This window comes from Salvelinus alpinus, chromosome 1 (genome assembly GCF_045679555.1).
Source record: "Salvelinus alpinus chromosome 1, SLU_Salpinus.1, whole genome shotgun sequence".
Lineage (NCBI taxonomy): Eukaryota > Metazoa > Chordata > Actinopteri > Salmoniformes > Salmonidae > Salvelinus > Salvelinus alpinus.
In genome coordinates this window covers 48,281,053-48,299,419 of record NC_092086.1, presented here as the reverse complement: position 1 = coordinate 48,299,419, position 18,367 = coordinate 48,281,053, and the positions used below count along the sequence as shown (strand labels likewise).

Below are 18,367 nucleotides of genomic sequence, written 5' to 3'. Positions count from 1 at the left end.
TAATCCACAACCCTAACCCTAGCTACTATATCCTATTTTTCTTTTTGAATACCATGAGCTTGGCTTCAGGTAACACCAACTTAATTTTGTTTCATCTTAGGTGTTCCAATTTTTCTCTATACCAACATGGATTTATTATGACTGTACACCAGACAGACACGTTGTGCCTTTGTTAACAGGTAAAGGGAAAATACACCATTTGAATTTCCTTCAGAATTCTTTATTGAAGTGTCAGTTTGGTTTTGCTTTGATTAACATAGTAATGGTCATTTACAGTGAAATTATTACAAAACAAAACCAACATAACAGAAAGGGAGAAAAAAAAACTCCACGATTTCAATGTGGTCACAAACACAAAGTCCTGCAGTCGGTCACCACCTTCAGCAGGGTTTTAAGAAACCTGAAACATCCGGTTTTCAGGGATACAGCATCTTCAACCTAGCTTCTTTTCCCCCTGAAAACCAGATGTGGGGACCCCGCTCAGGCATTTACTTTACACCTGCTACATTAGGTCATACAGTCACTAACTGTCTGTTGCCTCCTCTTGCAAGATTCTATAGGGTAGCGACCCACAGAGGGGTCTGGCCCTCTTAGACTCCCCTGCCTGCTCCTCCCTCTAGCCTGGCCCTAGCTCTGTCTGTAGGCCACTCCTCCACTGTAGGGAACAATAGTAGTCTGTCATATGATGACACCCTGCTTGTAGGATGGACAGAATCCTCGACTCCTTCACCCTTGTGCTCACTCCCTCAACCCCTTATTACATTTGAGTCTCCTTTACACAGAGAACCTTAGCTGCTCACCCTGGCGGTCACCCTATAGGGATGGCCAAGTTGATCCACGGCTAAGTTGATATTCCACTCTTAGAAAAAAAGGTGCTATATAGAACCATAAATGGTTATTTGGCTGTCCCCATAGGAGAACCCTTTGAAAAACCCTTTTTGGTTACAGGAAAGGGTTCTACCTGGAACCCAAAATGGTTCTCATATGGGGACAGCTGAAGAACCCTTTTTTCTAAGAGTGTACGGTAGGGAACTTGCTATAGACTGCCAATCAGCACAGATCTAAGAGCTGAGGGTGTCACACAGTGTAGTCAAGTTTGTGGTCATACACACATCTTTAAAAATGCTGATATTTTGACCTGATGAAGATCCGGTTCGGATCGAAACGTTGTCAATAAAGCGGTGAATTGGGAGCATAAACAATGTTCTGGCCTTCCTGTTCTTTTCAGTGTAGGTCCTGATTACCAAAAACTGTAGAGCAACATCCGAGTAGGGAGGAGCCTGTCTGGACAGCACCCAATCACTATCTGCTCACTGTTCTGCTATTGGTGGACGACAACAAGTGAGTTGGCTCATTCACATCATCAGTGCAGAGACTGTCCTCATCATCAGTAGGAAGGGTTAGGTGACAAACAGAACTGTGAACACACAAACCAACACGTCTACTGTACATTCAATCACACACACTCCAGGGACCACGCATGGATGGACTAGCTAAGGTGTGGCATCGCAGCGATGCTAGGCAGGATGCACATGTGCTGTAGTCCATTTCAAATCAATGCATCGCAGCGTAGACATGTACATAATATATCAATAAGTCGACTATTTCCCTAAAAGGCTTCAAAGCACATTTGACCCAGGTTGTTGACTCGTCTACTATGAGCTCTGTAAGAGGTCAATGTTCATCTCTGTACAAAAACACATTCCTATTTCTCCAGAGGTGGAACATGTTACTACTCTAATTGCCCAATGCTAACATTAATACTATTTAAAATGGTCCATTGCCAATTCTATCTTATAATTGATTGTAATTGTAATGCTTTTTACCATCTAGTCTTAACGGGTTGTCCTCTTTAACAGGCTAAACCAAAGATGTTGAAATATGTTCTGTGATGTTTTCTACTGAAACATCGGGAGGGTACTGTATTGTCCACATCCTGAACAAGTGAGAAAGCTATGCTGAATAGTTTTCTGTGTAATGAGTGTTCATACCATACAGAGCACACACAGAGAGGAGCAGAGCACGTCTTGCTGCAGAGCCTGTCCATATTACAGGGTCATGATTAGGATTTACATTCAAACCTCTCAGCCTCATTTTCAACTCTTTCATACAAACCATAGGAATGAAAAAGTCGATAAACACCTTATTCATATATTCACGTATACATATTATGTCTAGGATCCTAACTGCTGCAAGTTGCTGCGAACGGAACAGACAGAAAAAATATCTTTAGGTGATCTGCGCTGGAAGCGGCTGATTTTATTGCATTTCATTGCAAGGTGCGATCATCATGCTCTATATGTGCATAGCTTATGATTTTCAAAATGCTCTTATGTTTTCTCTCTTTTTTCTATGACGTATTACTGCTTTAGCTTCAAAGGGCGCTGGGTGATGATGTCAGAGACATAAGCTTTGGTTACCACGCCACACATTACATGGGTCCAATGACGTTTCACCTACTGGGAGAATCTTCCCTGACCGTAACCTCACCCACCGTCTAACCTGAAATCGTGACTTTCCAGACAGGGAAATATCATTGGACCTAAAGAAAGAGAAGCACCATAAGAAGCACCAACCCACTGGGCACAGACGTCAATTCAACGTCTATTCCACGTTGGTTCAACGTAATTTCATTGAAATAATGTGGATACAACGTTGATTCAACCAGTGCCCAGTGGGTAAGAAGCAACAGCGGCGGGGGTGGCACAGCACAGCACAGTACTGTCCTACAGAGCAGTCAGATGCAAAAATAGTCTAGTGTGGTGAGAAGAAGTACAAGACTGGCATTGACATTGTTGTGGTCCTCTATACAATATGCCAGTGTGTGTGTGAGTGTGTTTGCATGTCCGGATGTTCATGCGGAGCAGCTCTTTTCCAGAAAGACATTTGTAATGATTCCTGACCAGGCTGGTCGACAGGGCTGCTGTTGGTAGGGGCCCCTCCACGCCGGGGCCTCTGAATCTGAAATAGCACCCAGATTTCGGCCGCATGTTCACTCGCTACTGGAAGTCAAACAGAAAACGAAGCTTGGAATGAGGATCAATAGCAATAAGGAGTCCTGTCCCTGGTTAGGTTCAACATCTCCATTCCGTTTTCTGCGGTGCACCAACAGTCAGTCTCACAATAGCATGATAGCACCACCTTTGGGAAACTTCAAACTACCATGGCTTCTTGGCGCTACCCACCCATTTCATATGTTACTCTGAGGATTCTGAACAAGAATATGGCGATCGGCTTATATTCCAAGCCAAATGTCACATGTATTCCGTATGTTTTGTTGATCGTACATGACTGCTTAATTGATTGGTTGGGAATCGCAGAGCATACTGTAATTGGCCAAGCTGCTATCTAATGAAACTAACCATTAATAGATGTTCCTCTTTTGTATAGGTATGCAATTTCATAGGCTGCAATACAACAAATATATGTTTATATGCCTTCCATTATTCTTTAGATATGTCATGTCAAAGCTTTGAGCTCCATGCTTTTTATAGCTTCTTCAATTGGTGTTAAGCAGGAAAGACTGTTTGCAGATGCCAGACTGTGCTTATTGTTGTTGTTGCTGCTGCACAGTTGCAGCATCTCTCTGTGGTGGATCCTGGCTCACTAGTCAAAGGATGGGGCGAGTGGGATAGTTTGGATGTCTTTATCAAAATGGCTGCAAGAGTGGATGGTCGGAAAGAGTTACACAGTAGATGGCATTGATCTATCAAGTGATCTCAATAACAGACCTACAAACCAGAAGAGGCTGCTGAATACGTGTTACTGCATGTGAAATCTAATTCCCTCAGTTTAAGTCTCAAATCCTGAATGAACTCATGGGGTTATTTCTGATCTCGTTTTGCTCTGTCGAGGCACTTCAGTTGGTCAACCCTTCAATACAGTGTGAGCTTGGTCGGTCGTCACTCACTCAATACGGGCTTGATTTGATCTCCGAAGCCTGCAAAACTATGAACCCATTAGACAAACAACACTACGTCGAGCACCAGGCTTAAGATAACACATACCTGGGGAAAGGAAAACAAAACCGAAAAGTAAATCAAAAAGTTAAAGGAATTATAAAACATAAACAGGTATTGTGGTTGTTGTAAGCCCCAAAACCGCCCCACTTCAATCCCTCCCACCCCCTCCTCCCTCCCACCGTTCCCCAGCCTGAGGCTAGTCACTCCGAAAGTCTTCCTCTATCTCTGGAAATCGCTTCTTCTCCAGGGTCCCTGTCAGGGGCCTGGAGCTGCTGCCTCCAGGGGACTCCAGGAAGTTCTTGGGCTCGTTGGTGTCGTAGCTGCCCTTGTACCGGTACAGATAGATGTAGATGCTGTACAGACCTATGAACAGCAATATTACCGCCGCGATGACAACAACTAGAGGGAGAAACACACACAGTCAAGGTGTGGTTAAAAAACGGTGTGTAGCAAACAGCTGAAAATCCATTGTTCATCACAGTAGGGTTCTATGACTCACGTTGGAATTGCCACTGTGAAAAGATATACCTGTATCTCGATGGATGGTGCAAATATCCCTTTCAATCAATATCATTATGACTCAGTTGGTTCTCTGCCAAACTAACTTAACTTCCCTTTAGAGACAAGCGGTATCATTTCTTATACAGCCACATATTGTTATGAGGGAGCCATCCATCTCAAATGATGTCCAATAACTGGAGGAGGTCGGCTAGGGGACAGCAGGACCGGCCCAGACATCAGAAATCAAACTCACATGTTCTGCGTTACCATAACACCCCTGTACAGATGTATCCAGGACATTAAGCTGAAGCATATATCTGTGATGAATAGTGGAGGGAGGGGCAGCTCTAAATATAGTTGATCCGGGTGAGGATCTCAGACAGGGATAGAGTGCAGACTACAGACTCTCTGAGCTGCTGTCTAATCCTGGGCTTCCTTCGCCTCTCATATTCAACAGATACAAGAAAATATCCTTCTTACATTCCAGCATTCGTTCTGGTACATGTCCCATTTTTTGCTTTTATCGTGAGGACGTAAAGCCTATTCTGGAATCTGATGGTCTCAGATTTTAGGATTAGGGGATTTTACGAAAATGAAAATGAGAATTTCAACTACTGCCGATCTGTGTCAGTAGGGGAGAGAGAGAGGTAGCAAGAGGAAGAGAGAGAGTGGGAGAGAGAGAGAGAGAGAGGTAGCAAGAGGAAGAGAGAGAGCGGGAGAGAGAGGGAGACAGAGGTAGCAAGAGGAAGAGAGAAGAGAGAGAGAGGTAGCAAGAGGAAGAGAGAGAGCGGGAGAGAGAGACAGAGAGACAGAGGTAGCAAGAGGAAGAGAGAGAGCGGGAGAGAGAGACAGAGGTAGCAAGAGGAAGAGAGAGAGCGGGAGAGAGAGAGAGGTAGCAAGAGGAAGAGAGAGAGCGGGAGAGAGAGAGAGATAGCAAGAGGAAGAGAGAGAGCGGGAGAGAGAGACAGAGGTAGCAAGAGGAAGAGAGAGCGAGAGAGAGGTAGCAAGAGGAAGAGAGAGCGGGAGAGAGAGAGGTAGCAAGAGGAAGAGAGAAGAGAGAGAGGTAGCAAGAGGAAGAGAGAGAGCGGGAGAGAGAGAGAGGTAGCAAGAGGAAGAGAGAGAGCGGGAGAGAGAGAGAGGTAGCAAGAGGAAGAGAGAGAGCGGGAGAGAGAGAGAGGTAGCAAGAGGAAGAGAGAGAGCGGGAGAGAGAGAGAGGTAGCAAGATGAAGAGAGAGAGCGGGAGAGAGAGACAGAGGTAGCAAGAGGAAGAGAGAGCGAGAGAGAGGTAGCAAGAGGAAGAGAGAGCGAGAGAGAGGTAGCAAGAGGAAGAGAGAGAGAGAGAGAGAGAGAGAGAGCAAGAGGAAGAGAGAGAGCGGGAGAGAGAGAGAGGTAGCAAGAGGAAGAGAGAGAGCGGGAGAGAGAGAGAGGTAGCAAGAGGAAGAGAGAGAGCGGGAGAGAGAGAGAGGTAGCAAGATGAAGAGAGAGAGCGGGAGAGAGAGAGAGGTAGCAAGAGGAAGAGAGAGAGCGGGAGAGAGAGAGAGAGAGAGGTAGCAAGAGGAAGAGGGAGAGAGAGAGGTAGCAAGAGGAAAAGAGAGAGCGGGAGAGAGAGGTAGCAAGAGGAAGAGAGAGAGCGGGAGAGAGAGACAGAGGTAGCAAGAGGAAGAGAGAGAGCGGGAGAGAGAGAGGTAGCAAGAGGAAGAGAGAGAGCGAGAGAGAGACAGAGGTAGCAAGAGGAAGAGAGAGAGCGGGAGAGAGAGAGACAGAGGTAGCAAGAGGAAGAGAGAGAGCGGGAGAGAGAGAGACAGAGGTAGCAAGAGCAAGAGAGAGAGGGAGAGGGAGAGAGTGAGAGGTAGCAAGAGGAAGAGAGAGCGGGAGAGAGAGAGACAGAGGTAGCAAGAGGAAGAGAGAGAGCGGGAGAGAGGGAGAGGTAGCAAGAGGAAGAGAGAGAGCGGGGGAGAGAGAGACAGAGGTAGCAAGAGGAAGAGAGAGAGTGAGAGGTAGCAAGAGGAAGAGAGAGCGGGAGAGAGAGAGACAGAGGTAGCAAGAGGAAGAGAGAGCGGGAGAGAGAGAGACAGAGGTAGCAAGAGGAAGAGAGAGAGGGAGAGGGAGAGAGTGAGAGGGGGCTTAATCTGAATCTTGAGGTAAACTAAGGTCAGGACTCACAGATGGCAGACGATAGATGAACACTTACATTAATAGATTTCACAGAAATCATCAAAGTATAGTTTCATGAGAAATGATTCACATTATTGTGAATCGTAAGCAGTAAAGACTTACCTGTCAACCAAAACAGGCCTAGGTCATCGTGGATATAGATGTATTCTGAAATGAAAAAATACATAAATTATGTTATTATGGGGAACTTATATTATCATCACTAGGTCATAATTGCTGATGGGATATGTAGTCCCATGTAAAGTAGATCTACTGATGGCGTCTGGGATATGTCGTCTCACCTATAGAAGTGAACCAGTGGTCCGCCTCCCAGGGGACATATCCATGGACAGGAGGGAAAGCCCCACAGTTAGACTCGGAGACGAAGCCCTGCACGGTGACCGGCGGTTCCGTCTCGTTCGGCCGGAAGAGGGTCTTAAGAGGGGCGTAGATGTTGTACCTCACCCCAGATATACAGCCCACCAGACCAGGACTGTTATGCCTCTGGATCTCATAGTCAATGTCACCCACCTCTGAGGGGGTTAGAGAGGGACAGAGGAGTTACAATGTGCACATCCACCTCAACTAATTCCCAAACTTACAGTGGGACAACTGATACCTTACTTCCATGGGTAACAGTTTATTTGGATAGTCCATCTGTAGATGCTTTATCAGTAACAGACTATCAGTAGCATTTCAACTATCTACTAACCCTAGTTCTAACCCTAATCCTTATCCTAACCCTAAACTTAACCCTAACCCTAACCTTAACTCTTACCCTAACCATTATTCTAACTCTAACCGTAACCATAACCTTAGCAAGCAGTTGCTTATCAACAGATAGTTTGTTGATAGTATGACCATCTGTAGAGCACCTACAGATGGACTCTCCGGACTATCCAAATAAAGTGTGACCAAATCAATTCTCACGAGGAAAGCAGAAATGTTTCAGCTGGGGGGGGTGAAATGTAAATTACCCATCACTCTCCCCAGGAAGATGTTCTTGGGTGAGTCAAACCTGCCGTCCTCCACTAGGGTGATCTTCTCCACTATCGGCTCCATGTAGTCCACCTAGGAGTTACACATATCACCACAAACACATTGATATTCACACACAACCATAAACATGTCAACATGAACAAATAAATCAAAGACTGAAAATACAACTTTACAACCCAAGAGATGTGGTACCAGACAATCCTGATTTGTGATGGACTTTTAAACTGTGGTGAAGGAGGTAGGTAGTGTTAACAGGTGTGGACATTGTGGTGGAGCATCAGCGCACCTGTGTCTTGATGGTCCTGTTGTGTCTGGTTATGTTGACGTAGTGGGGGTATCCATCTGCCAGGTTCCTGAAGGACAACTGGTACTTGTGGGTAATCAACCCCAACCTATACCTCATGTCTAAGGTTCCTGTGGATGGATGGTGCAACAATTCACTCCACAGTTCATAATGTAAGGCATTAAAACATTATATTTCCATGAACTATTGTGAGGAGTGTGGCTTGTGGCTGCTTCGCGTGATGTATTGTCGTCTCTACCTTCTTGCCCTTTGTGCTGTTGTTTGTGCCCAATCATGTTTGTACCATGTTTTGTGCTGCTACCATGTTGTGCTGCTGCCATGTTGTGTTGCTACCATGTTGTTGTCATGTTGTGTTGCTACCATGCTGTGTTGTCATGTGTTGCTGCCATGTTGTTGTCATGTTGTGTTGCTACCATGCTGTGTTGTCATGTGTTGCTGCCTTGCTATGTTGTTGTCTTAGGTCTCTCTTTATGTATTGTTGTGATGTGTGTTTTGTCCTATATATATATATTTTTTAATCCCAGCCCCTGTCCCCGCAGGAGGCCTTTTTCCTTTTGATAGGCCGTCATTGTAAATAAGAATTTGTTCTTCACTGACTTGCCTAGTTAAAGAAAAAAAGTATAAAAAATATTGTAAAGTACAGTGATATATTTTTGTCCAAGTCCTATCTTGCTTTGTGTTTCCACTCAAATAAATTGGATGACTAAAGAACATACCACAGGAGATTGGTGGCACCTGAATTGGGGAGGACAGGCTCGTGGGGATGGCTGGAGCGGAATCAGTGGAATGCCATTCCATTTGCAACCTTCCAGCCATTATTATGAGCCGTCCTCCCCTCAGCAACCTCCTGTGGAACATACAGTAATCCAACTTCAATTAGTGACAGTAAAATCTTCATTCAAAAGCCGGTTCAATTCGAACACTCTCTGCCTTGAATCTTAACCACGATAACCCATAATGTTAAAGCGCTCCTCCCTGCCGAGCGTTCCTACCATCTTTCTTCAGGATGACAGCCATGTAGTCCTGGACGAAAGAGCTGATGTAGAGCAGTACAGCCGGCGTCTGGAAGGTACTGAAGCTGAACTCGATCTCATCACTGGTGTCGTTGTAGCCCAGGCTGAAGTTGTGGTAGTGGGGGTCCAGCCAGTTAGCCCACCACTCCTCATTGGTTGTAGGCTTCTTTCTGATGTTGTAGCGTAACCACGAGCCTATCTCAAAGTAGGCCCCAATGTCTAAGGGGGTACAAACAGGATCAAGTTGAGCTTAAATGCCCATTTCTATTATGAAACTTTGTGGTTACTTTCGCCAACACTGTCAAAATAAATCAAGGTTTTTGTTACTGTAACCCAGTGTGCTTAAAGCAGTCTTAGTGATTCTGGGGCTCCGTGAAAAACCGAGGTAACCCAACCTGTGTAGAGCTCACCTTTGTGGCAGTAGAATCCGTCGAAGGCAGTGTTGCCGCAGTCACAGGTGTAGGCTGCGTAGCCCTCGATACACTGGGCGGAGTTTCGACACGGTATGGTCGCGTTCAGACACTGGCCCGTACAGTTCCGCCGTATACCCTGTTCCTCATTCGCTTTGCCTTCCAAGTCAAGGGTCACACCGTTCATTCGTAACCCTCGGAGGCAGCCCAGGAATGGCCACAGCGTGCGATTGGCTGCGCCTGGATATATTGGGACACCGTCAGTTAATCATCACATTGCAAAGTTGAGCATTTTGGATTAAGAAGAATAAATAAGTGTTCGTTATAAGAACAAAAACCCATCTGTTTCCCGTGCTGTAGTGCTGTTTAAACTCATAGGAGTGGACTACATCAACCAATGGGAGAAGTCCAAAATCCTTGTCGACTACCACCCCGCCCTCCCCAGCCCCAGCAGCCAGGTGACATACCCACGAGGAGAGGGTGGGTGAACTCCATGGTGACAAAGGTCTGGCCAGGGAAGCGTCTCACAGCCCATGGCTGGTAGTCCACTTTGATCCTGGCCAACTTCACGTTGAGCTCTGCCTGGACAAAGTGCCACTCGTTGTCGTTTAGAGGCACCGGCGAGCGTAGCGTCACGTTGAGGATGCCGTCTCCCACCATGAATATGAAGATCAGGTTCTGGGTGGCTGGGAGAAGGATGAAGAAGAGACCAAACAGAATGAGGGATGAAAAATATTATATAAATAAATACCGGAAAATATTGATAATATAATTTCTAAACCTGTTCATTCATCAAGTTATTATAAGTCTCACTGCAACAAAACCTTTCAAAAATTGTAATTCGGAAATGATGTTTCCTGCCTTGGTCCTATGTGGCTCAGTCGGTAGAGCATGGCACTTACCATGCCAAAGGTTGTGGGTTTGATTCCCGCTGGGGCCACCCGTATGTAAATTGTATACACGCATGACTGTAAGTCACTTTGGAGAAAAGTGTCTTTTAAATAGTGTATATTATATATATTTTTTTATTTTACCTTTATTTAACTAGGCAAGTCAGTTAAGAACAAATTCTTATTTTCAATGACGGCCTAGGAACAGTGGGTTAACTGCCTGTTCAGGGGCAGAACGACAGATTTGTACCTTGTCAGCTCGGGGATTTGAACTTGCAACCTTTCGGTTACTAGTCCAACGCTCTAACCACTAGGCTACCCTGCCGCCCCATGCCCATGAGTCATTTCCTGTGATTCACACTAGGTAATCTGTGGTAATTTACTGTTGAGCTCAATGCGTATGAAGTTACGGAGCCAGTCATCTGAGTTCTCCAGGAACACTCCGTGGGGGCGGTAGGTTTTAAAGTGGAAGGAGATGTCCACGGTGCTGCCTGGCTTGAAGGTGGGGAACTCGATGTAGGTGGGCTTGGTGAACGATATGGTATTCCAGATGCTCCCTGTGAGTACAAAGAGGCCATGAGATCCAAACCAGAACCACGATAAACAATCATTTGACAAATTATATACCGTAGAATGGTTTAACTACAACTCACTGTCGCCGTGGCAACGTAGGGGCCCGAGGCTGATGTGGGCCTTTGACCCGGTCCTGTTGGTGTCCCCCACCACCACCTTCCTCACTGGGAGGTGGTCCTTCCACATCAGATAGCCCTTGTCTGAGTACCTGCACAACAGGTTCCATTTGTACAGTAATGTATATCAATCTATGAAAACACTTTTCTAAATGTTATAGAAAAGAGTCTTTCAAATCCTTTCTCTCTCACCATTGGCGGTAGTCAGCGTCACAGTTACAGTGAAACCTGGCGTCAGTGCAGGTCTGGTTGATAGCACAGCCACACTTCCCACTCTCAGGGAAAGCCCCGCCCCAGTACTCGTGACTCTCGTTATTTCGACCAATCCAGAAACTGTACGGTCTCCCATCTGAATGACATGACAATAGAGCAAAGTAATATGATTATTATGATGTAATCATTGAAATGTTCTATGATAAATATACAAATAGGTACAGATTCAGGTGCTTTCGGTAGCTACCTTCCTAACCACTCCTACTCACTGAGCGTGTTGAGGATGCGTGACTTGTAGCAGGAGTAGTCGATCCACTGTTCACAGTACATGGAGGTGTTGGCCAGTGCTGAGACATCGTCCCAGGAGGCATTCCAGTAGTTGACGTCTCCTATGTAAGGACGGTCCACCGTGCTACCGGCCACCTTGAAGCCGTCGATACGGTCATGCATCACTATCGTCCATGCCTTGTCGGCTTTGTCAACAGACAAGGACGGGGTTGACATTAAAGGGTAAAAATATATGATTGTGTAAGTGAGAGAGAGAGAGACAACTAGCGAGAGACAACGTGAGAGAAAGCACATCCACTACTGAGGAATCTGAGAGAGATCTGATATTATCACAGAAAGCTCTAGCACAGTAGACCCTGACTAATCTAAGGGATTTACATGGAACCTACAGTAATAGATTTTGGTTAATTGGATAGGATTGGATGGAGAATACTCTGTCCCCACAACCAATTACTGATCTGGCCCCAAACTGGTTCTCCATTGTCCTTGTTGGAGTTCATTATTACATGATCAACATCCAACAGATGGCCCTGCTGTCTCCTCTGCTGTTGCCTTTTCATTCCTCATGGAACATACAGTCAACATTCACCTCAACCTGAACACAGTTTCATATCAGAGTCTCTGCCTCAACATGTTCAATACCAGTCCATTTCTGAAAGGTACTGTAAGCACTGACTACCGCTATGTTCGATATGCACCATGGAGTCATGTTGGTCAGATGGTATAATATAATTGTATACTAGTACATTTTATGAATGTATAAAATACATTTGAAAAGCCAGTTACTCACATTTCATCGTGCAGTACACCTCGAATGGTTTCAAGGGTCCGCTCAGGTCCGGGTCTATGGTATAATTCCCTGACCAGGATTTGCCAGTAAGTCTGTAGGCCTCACACGACTCTTTGTAGACCGCTGTTGGGGAAGAGAGAAGTCGTATTTTAACTTATAGGCCTCAACAAACTGGTTGTTACACTGGTGAGGTTACGACAACATGCTGTCATTAGTACTCGCAAACAACATTAGGCTCTCGCAGGAAATACTCACACATATGGCACACCTCCCCTTTGTAGCCTGTGTTCTCACACAGACATATGAAGTCATCCCAGGACTGGATGCATCTGCCCTCGTGTTCACAGGGGTTTGGAGTACATCTAGAGAGCATACCGTGCAGGAGTGTGGGTAAAAGTGAAATGGGGCATGTACAGTGCATTCGGAAAGTATTCAGACCCCTTGACTTTTTCCACATTTTGTTACGTTACAGCCTTATTCTAAAATGGATTAAATTATTGTTTTCCCTCAACAGTCTACACACAATATCCCATAATGACAAAGCGAAAACTTTTTTTTTTCTTTCATTTTTGCAAATATATTACAAATAAAAAACAGAAATACCTTATTTACATAAATATTAAGACCATTTGCTATGAGACTCAAAATTAAGCTCTGGTGCATCCTGTTTCCATTGATCATCCTTAAGATGTTTCTACAACTTGATTGGAGTCCTCCTGTGGTAAATTCAATTGATTGGACATGATTTGGAAAGGCACACACCTGTCTATATAAGGTCCCACAGCTGACAGTGCGTGTCAGTTCAAAAACCAAGCCATGAGGTCAAAGGAATTGTCCGTAGAGACAGGATTGTGTCGAAACACAGATCTAGGGAAGGGTACCAAAACATTTCTGCAGCATTGAAGGTCCCCAAGAACACAGTGGCCACCATCATTCTTAAATGGAAGAAGTTTGGAACCACCAAGACTCTTCCTGGAGCTGGCTGCCCGGCCAAACTGAGCAATTGGGGGAGAAGGGCCTTGGTCAGGGAGATGACCAAGAATCTGATGGTCACTCTGACAGAGCTCCAGAGGTCCTCTGTGGAGATGGGAGAAACTTCCAGAAGAACAACCATCTCTGCAGCACACCAACAATCAGGTCTTTATGGTAGAGTTGACAGACGGAAGCCACTCCTCAGTAAAAGGCACATGACAGCCCGCTAGGAGTTTTCCAAAAGGCACCTAAAAAACTCTCAGACCATTAGAAACAAGATTCTCTGGTCTGATGAAACCAAGATTGAACTCTTTGGCCTGAATGCCAAGAGTCACGTCTGAAGAAAACCGGGCACCATCCCTATGGTGAAGCATGGTGGTGGCAGCATCATGCTGTGGGGATGTGCAGTGACGCTCCCATTCCAACATGACAGAGCTTGAGAGGATCTACAGAGAAGAATGGGAGAAACTCCACAAATACAGGTGTGCCAAGCTTGTAGCGTCATACCCAAGAAGACTCAAGGCTGTAATCGCTGCCAAAGGTGCTTCAACAAAGTTGGGTCTGAATACTTATGTAAATGTGATATTTAATTGTATTTATTTTTTGCTAAATATTCCAAAAACCAGTTTTTGCTTTGATTTATGGGGTATTGTGTGTAGATTGACGAGGAGTAAAAATTATTTTTTTGAATAAGTCTGTAATATAACAAAACGTGGAAAGAGTCAAGGGGTCTGAATACTTTCTGAATGCTCTGTACACTTAGTACACAAAACATATTTTTCCATGACATAAACTGACCAGGTGAATCCATGTGAAAGCTATGATCCCTTATTGATGTCACTTGTTAAATACACTTCAATCAGTGGAGATGAAGGGGAGGAGACAGGTTATCAAAGGATTTTTACGTCTTGAGACAATTGAGACATGGATTGTGTATGTGCCATTCAGAGGTTGAATGGGAAAGACAAAATATTTAAGTGCCTTTGAACAGGGTATGATAGTAGGTCCCAGGCGCACCGGTTTGTATCAAGAACTGAAAAGCTGTTGGGTTTTTCACAGTTTCCCGTGTGTATCAAGAATGGTCCACCACCCAGCCAACTTGACACAACTATGGGAAGCATTGGAGTCAACATGGGCCAGCATCCCTGTGGAACTCTTTCAACACCTTGTAGAGTTGAGGCTGTTTTGAGGGGGAAGGGGGCGGGGGATGTAACTCAATATTAGGAAGGGGTTCCTAATGTCTGGTATACCCAATGTATTTTGTTCGGTAAACATTATTTGGGGGGTGAGAGAGTATGAAAGGACATGAGAGGGTTGAGAGAGGATTAGGTCACTCAATAGCTTACTCTCCCTCTCTCTCTCTCACTTTTCTGTAGTCCTCTGGTTTTATTTACTGTCTGAGGGAAGATTTAAGGGCTGTGGTCGGCTCTGATTGGGGTGGGCGTTGTCTGCAGCCCCTCAGCCCTTAGCGTCAACTGATAAATGACTTTACAGGTCTTTCATATAATTTACACATATTGGTCTCAATATTGATTCTCAGGGTCACTAAGGGTGTTTTCACACATAGTTTTGATCTATAGTTTGAATCAAAGTTTGATTATTTGTTACGTTGTATTTTTTTCATTTGGTTCGGTTGGTTTCACATTGCCAAATATCAAACAAACTAACATTCCTAAACAAAACCACGTGTCCATGCATGTCATTTGTTAATTGGGAATAAATGCTCACGTTAAATCCATCTATGACTATCATGAAGCATCACTTGTGTGCCCCAATGTTCGTATTACTTCCAACAACATGAGGGAGGAAACAGCGCAATAGCTGATCTCACTGTGTTGTGAATAGCCTTTATTCAGTCGCCTATAGCCCCAGTTTAGCCCCCGTCTCCCCAGCCACCCCAGTCATAGACTGTTCTCTCTACTACCGCATGGCAAGCGGTACCGGAGTGCCAAGTCTCGGACAAAAAGGCTTCTCAACAGTTTTTACACCCAAGCAATAAGACTCCTGAACAGGTAATCAAATCGCTACCTGGACTATTTGCATTGTGTGCCCCCCCCCAACCCCACCAAACCCTCTTTTTACGCTGCTGCTACTCTCTGTTTATCATATATGCACAGTCACTTTAACTATACATTCATGTACATACTACCTCAATTGGGCCGACCAACCAGTGCTCCCGCACATTGGCTAACCGGGCTATCTGCATTGTGTCCCGCCACCCACCACCCGCCAACCCCTCTTTTACGCTACTGCTACTGTATCAAGTTATGATGCTGTGTGCATTTCATCAAATACTCGCAGTCAAACAACCAATAATACTGCATAACTCCTAAATTGAACTCTGGTGTGTTTTCCACCTTAGTTCGGATAGTTTGGACTGGTGTCCCTTAGTTAGGATAGTTTGGACTGGTGTCCCTTAGTTAGGATAGTTTGGACTGGTGTCCCTTAGTTAGGATAGTTTGGACTGGTGTCCCTTAGTTAGGATAGTTTGGACTGGTGTCCCTTAGTTAGGATAGTTTAGACTGGTGTCCCTTAGTTAGGATAGTTTGGACTGGTGTCCCTTAGTTAGGATAGTTTGGACTGGTGTCCCTTAGTTAGGATAGTTTGGACTGGTGTCCCTTAGTTGGGATAGTTTGGACTGGTGTCCCTTAGTTAGGATAGTTTGGACTGGTGTCCCTTAGTTAGGATAGTTTGGACTGGTGTCCCTTAGTTAGGATAGTTTGGACTGGTGTCCCTTAGTTAGGATAGTTTGGACTGGTGTCCCTTAGTTAGGATAGTTTGGACTGGTGTCCCTTAGTTAGGATAGTTTGGACTGGTGTCCCTTAGTTGGGATAGTTTGGACTGGTGTCCCTTAGTTAGGATAGTTTGGACTTGTGTGAATACTCTATCCGCACTAGGGAGAACACTAAACAATGCACTGTGGTTTGCTCAAAAAGGGTGGTCTCGGTCCGATTACATTTAGTACAATGGTGCAGTTCTTGCAGGTGAGAACGCAGTACAGACCAAACAGGGAAAAAAACAGTCGGGCAGTATTATTGGTTGTTTGACTGCGAGAATTTGATGAAACGCACACAGCATCATAACTTGAGACATTTGAAACATTCTGTGAGTAGCAGCGCATTTATGAGCGCATCCGATGCAGATTAGGGGAGACGGGGGCTATAACGGGGATATACAGTAGGATACTGAAAATAGGCTATTCACGTTGTAGTTAGAGGGGCTATTGCGCTGTTTCCTGTTGTCGAAAATAATAGGAAGATTGGGGCACACAAGTGATGCTTGATGATAATCATAGATGCATTTTTGTCCAATAAATAAATGGTTACATGGACACGTGGTTTTGGTTAGGAATGTTAGTTTGTTTGATATTTGGCAATGTGAAACCAACCGAACCAAATGAAAAAAATACAACGTAACAAATAATCGAACTCTGATTCGAACTATAGATCAAAAGCTATGTGTGAAAACACTCTGAAACACCAGGAAACCAGGAAGACTCCGAACCACCAAGGTTGACTGCGCCACATACATAGTCATGCTGATACCCTCGTGAAACAGAGCAGGCAACGAGAAAGTATCATAAATCATAAAGCAGATGAATATGTAACATACTGATGTAAGCATGTGACAAGAATACAAACTAGTACACAATGGTTTTGAACACAATGGTCTTTGCACATGATTTTGGAGAGAAATTGGCGCTCCCTCCGAATCTTTTTCATATAAAAGGAGGGGAGAAGTGGAGGAGGAGAAAGGAGTGAGTGTAGAAAACTGTGGACTGAAGTTTAGTGTTACATGTGATGGTCTTACATTGACATTTTTCTAAAATGTTGATCTCGCAAACGTTTCGCAGTGAGAGAGGTTACATGTGGCGTGGCCGTCAAAATACTTTATACCGTAACATGGATCCTACTCTGATGTAAATAATCCTCGCTGTCCAGACAGGTGCATTCAACTGAGCATAGCCCCTGTCATCAGCCGGTACTGCATCTCCTGGAGGTCTGAGTGTTATAAGTCCCACGTCTGCCATGGGGGCTGAGATGAGAGGCCTTCTCAGAATGATTCATCCCTATAGCAATGAGCCTTGACTCCTATAGCAATGAGCCTCGACTCTGTCTGTCACATTGGTCCATCAGGAATCAGGATGGAACATTCCAACACTATCTCTGTACTCTACTGATATTACAAGGCTGAGTATAGTGTTTAGAATGCATCCAATCAGTTTACCCATGGATTCATCATGGATACTGTATGTAACCTTTGCCCTTGTGCTACTACTGTCTAGCCCAGGCCTGGGCAAAGGCCGGCCCAGGGGCCATATGCAGCCCACGACCTGATTCAATACGGCCCGCGGAATCATGCTCAGTTAACGTAAAGAATTTGCGATAGTAAAATTTTGAAAAACGTATTTGTTATTCAAATTAAAAGCCCAATGAATACTCACCTTCTGTGTAATGATTTAACTCCCACCGCTTGTGGGACATTTATTTTGAAGGGATGTATAAATAACAACTGCACGAGGACAGACAGTGACTGACAGGCTGACACACACGTCACAGTTACAAATAGTAGCTAGCTAGAAATAAAAAATAAAAAAAGTTTTTCAAAGATTTCAAAGAAAAGGAAAGTAGACCATGAATGTAGGGTGTTTCAGCAAGAGTGGACATTGAAATATTTCTTTATTGAGGTATCAGGGAAAGCTGTAAGCTTAGTGTGCAAAGAGAGCATCCCTGTCTTGAAAGACTACAACTTGTCCCGACACTTCCAGACGAAGCATGCAGAGAAATATGGGAATATGTCTTCTGAGCAGAGGGCAAGTGCATCGAAAGAGTTGCTTTCTCCGTTGCAAAAGCAGCAAGGACTTGTCACAAAACTGCACTCAGCAAACGACAGAATTGCGAGAGCTAGCTATGTACTGTCCCACAAAATTGCTCAACATAGCAAGCCATTCGCTGAGGGTGAATTCATTAAAGAATGTTTAATTGACTGCAGCAATATTTTGCCCCGACAAGAAAGAGCTGCTTGAAAATGTTTCCCTGTCAAGACGAACAGTGACACGGCGTGTTGAGAACATCGCAGAGAATATGAAAAGCAGTTGAAAGACAAGGTAAAGGATTTCACCTATTTCTCCTTGGCCCTGGACGAGAGCAGTGATGCACGTGACACGACGCTGTTGTTGATA

General features: G+C 44.7%; 1 protein-coding gene across 2 annotated transcripts in view; it reads right to left on the bottom strand.

The window, feature by feature from the left end:
- Positions 1-198: 198 nt before the first annotated feature.
- LOC139578685 (contactin-associated protein 1-like) overlaps positions 199-18,367 on the bottom strand; it is a 32,106-nt gene continuing 13,937 nt past the window's right edge. For both annotated transcript variants that reach the window (XM_071406621.1, XM_071406630.1), the window contains exons 11-24: positions 12,469-12,575; positions 12,214-12,336; positions 11,405-11,608; positions 11,115-11,271; positions 10,887-11,014; positions 10,617-10,790; positions 9,811-10,029; positions 9,344-9,583; positions 8,913-9,152; positions 7,903-8,030; positions 7,595-7,688; positions 6,920-7,150; positions 6,741-6,785; positions 199-4,361 (exon numbers count right to left, since the gene is read on the bottom strand). In XM_071406621.1, the coding sequence (XP_071262722.1) occupies positions 4,159-4,361; positions 6,741-6,785; positions 6,920-7,150; positions 7,595-7,688; positions 7,903-8,030; positions 8,913-9,152; positions 9,344-9,583; positions 9,811-10,029; positions 10,617-10,790; positions 10,887-11,014; positions 11,115-11,271; positions 11,405-11,608; positions 12,214-12,336; positions 12,469-12,575 (2,293 nt within the window). In that variant the 3' untranslated portion in view covers positions 199-4,158. The remainder of the gene's footprint in view (positions 4,362-6,740; positions 6,786-6,919; positions 7,151-7,594; positions 7,689-7,902; positions 8,031-8,912; positions 9,153-9,343; positions 9,584-9,810; positions 10,030-10,616; positions 10,791-10,886; positions 11,015-11,114; positions 11,272-11,404; positions 11,609-12,213; positions 12,337-12,468; positions 12,576-18,367) is intronic.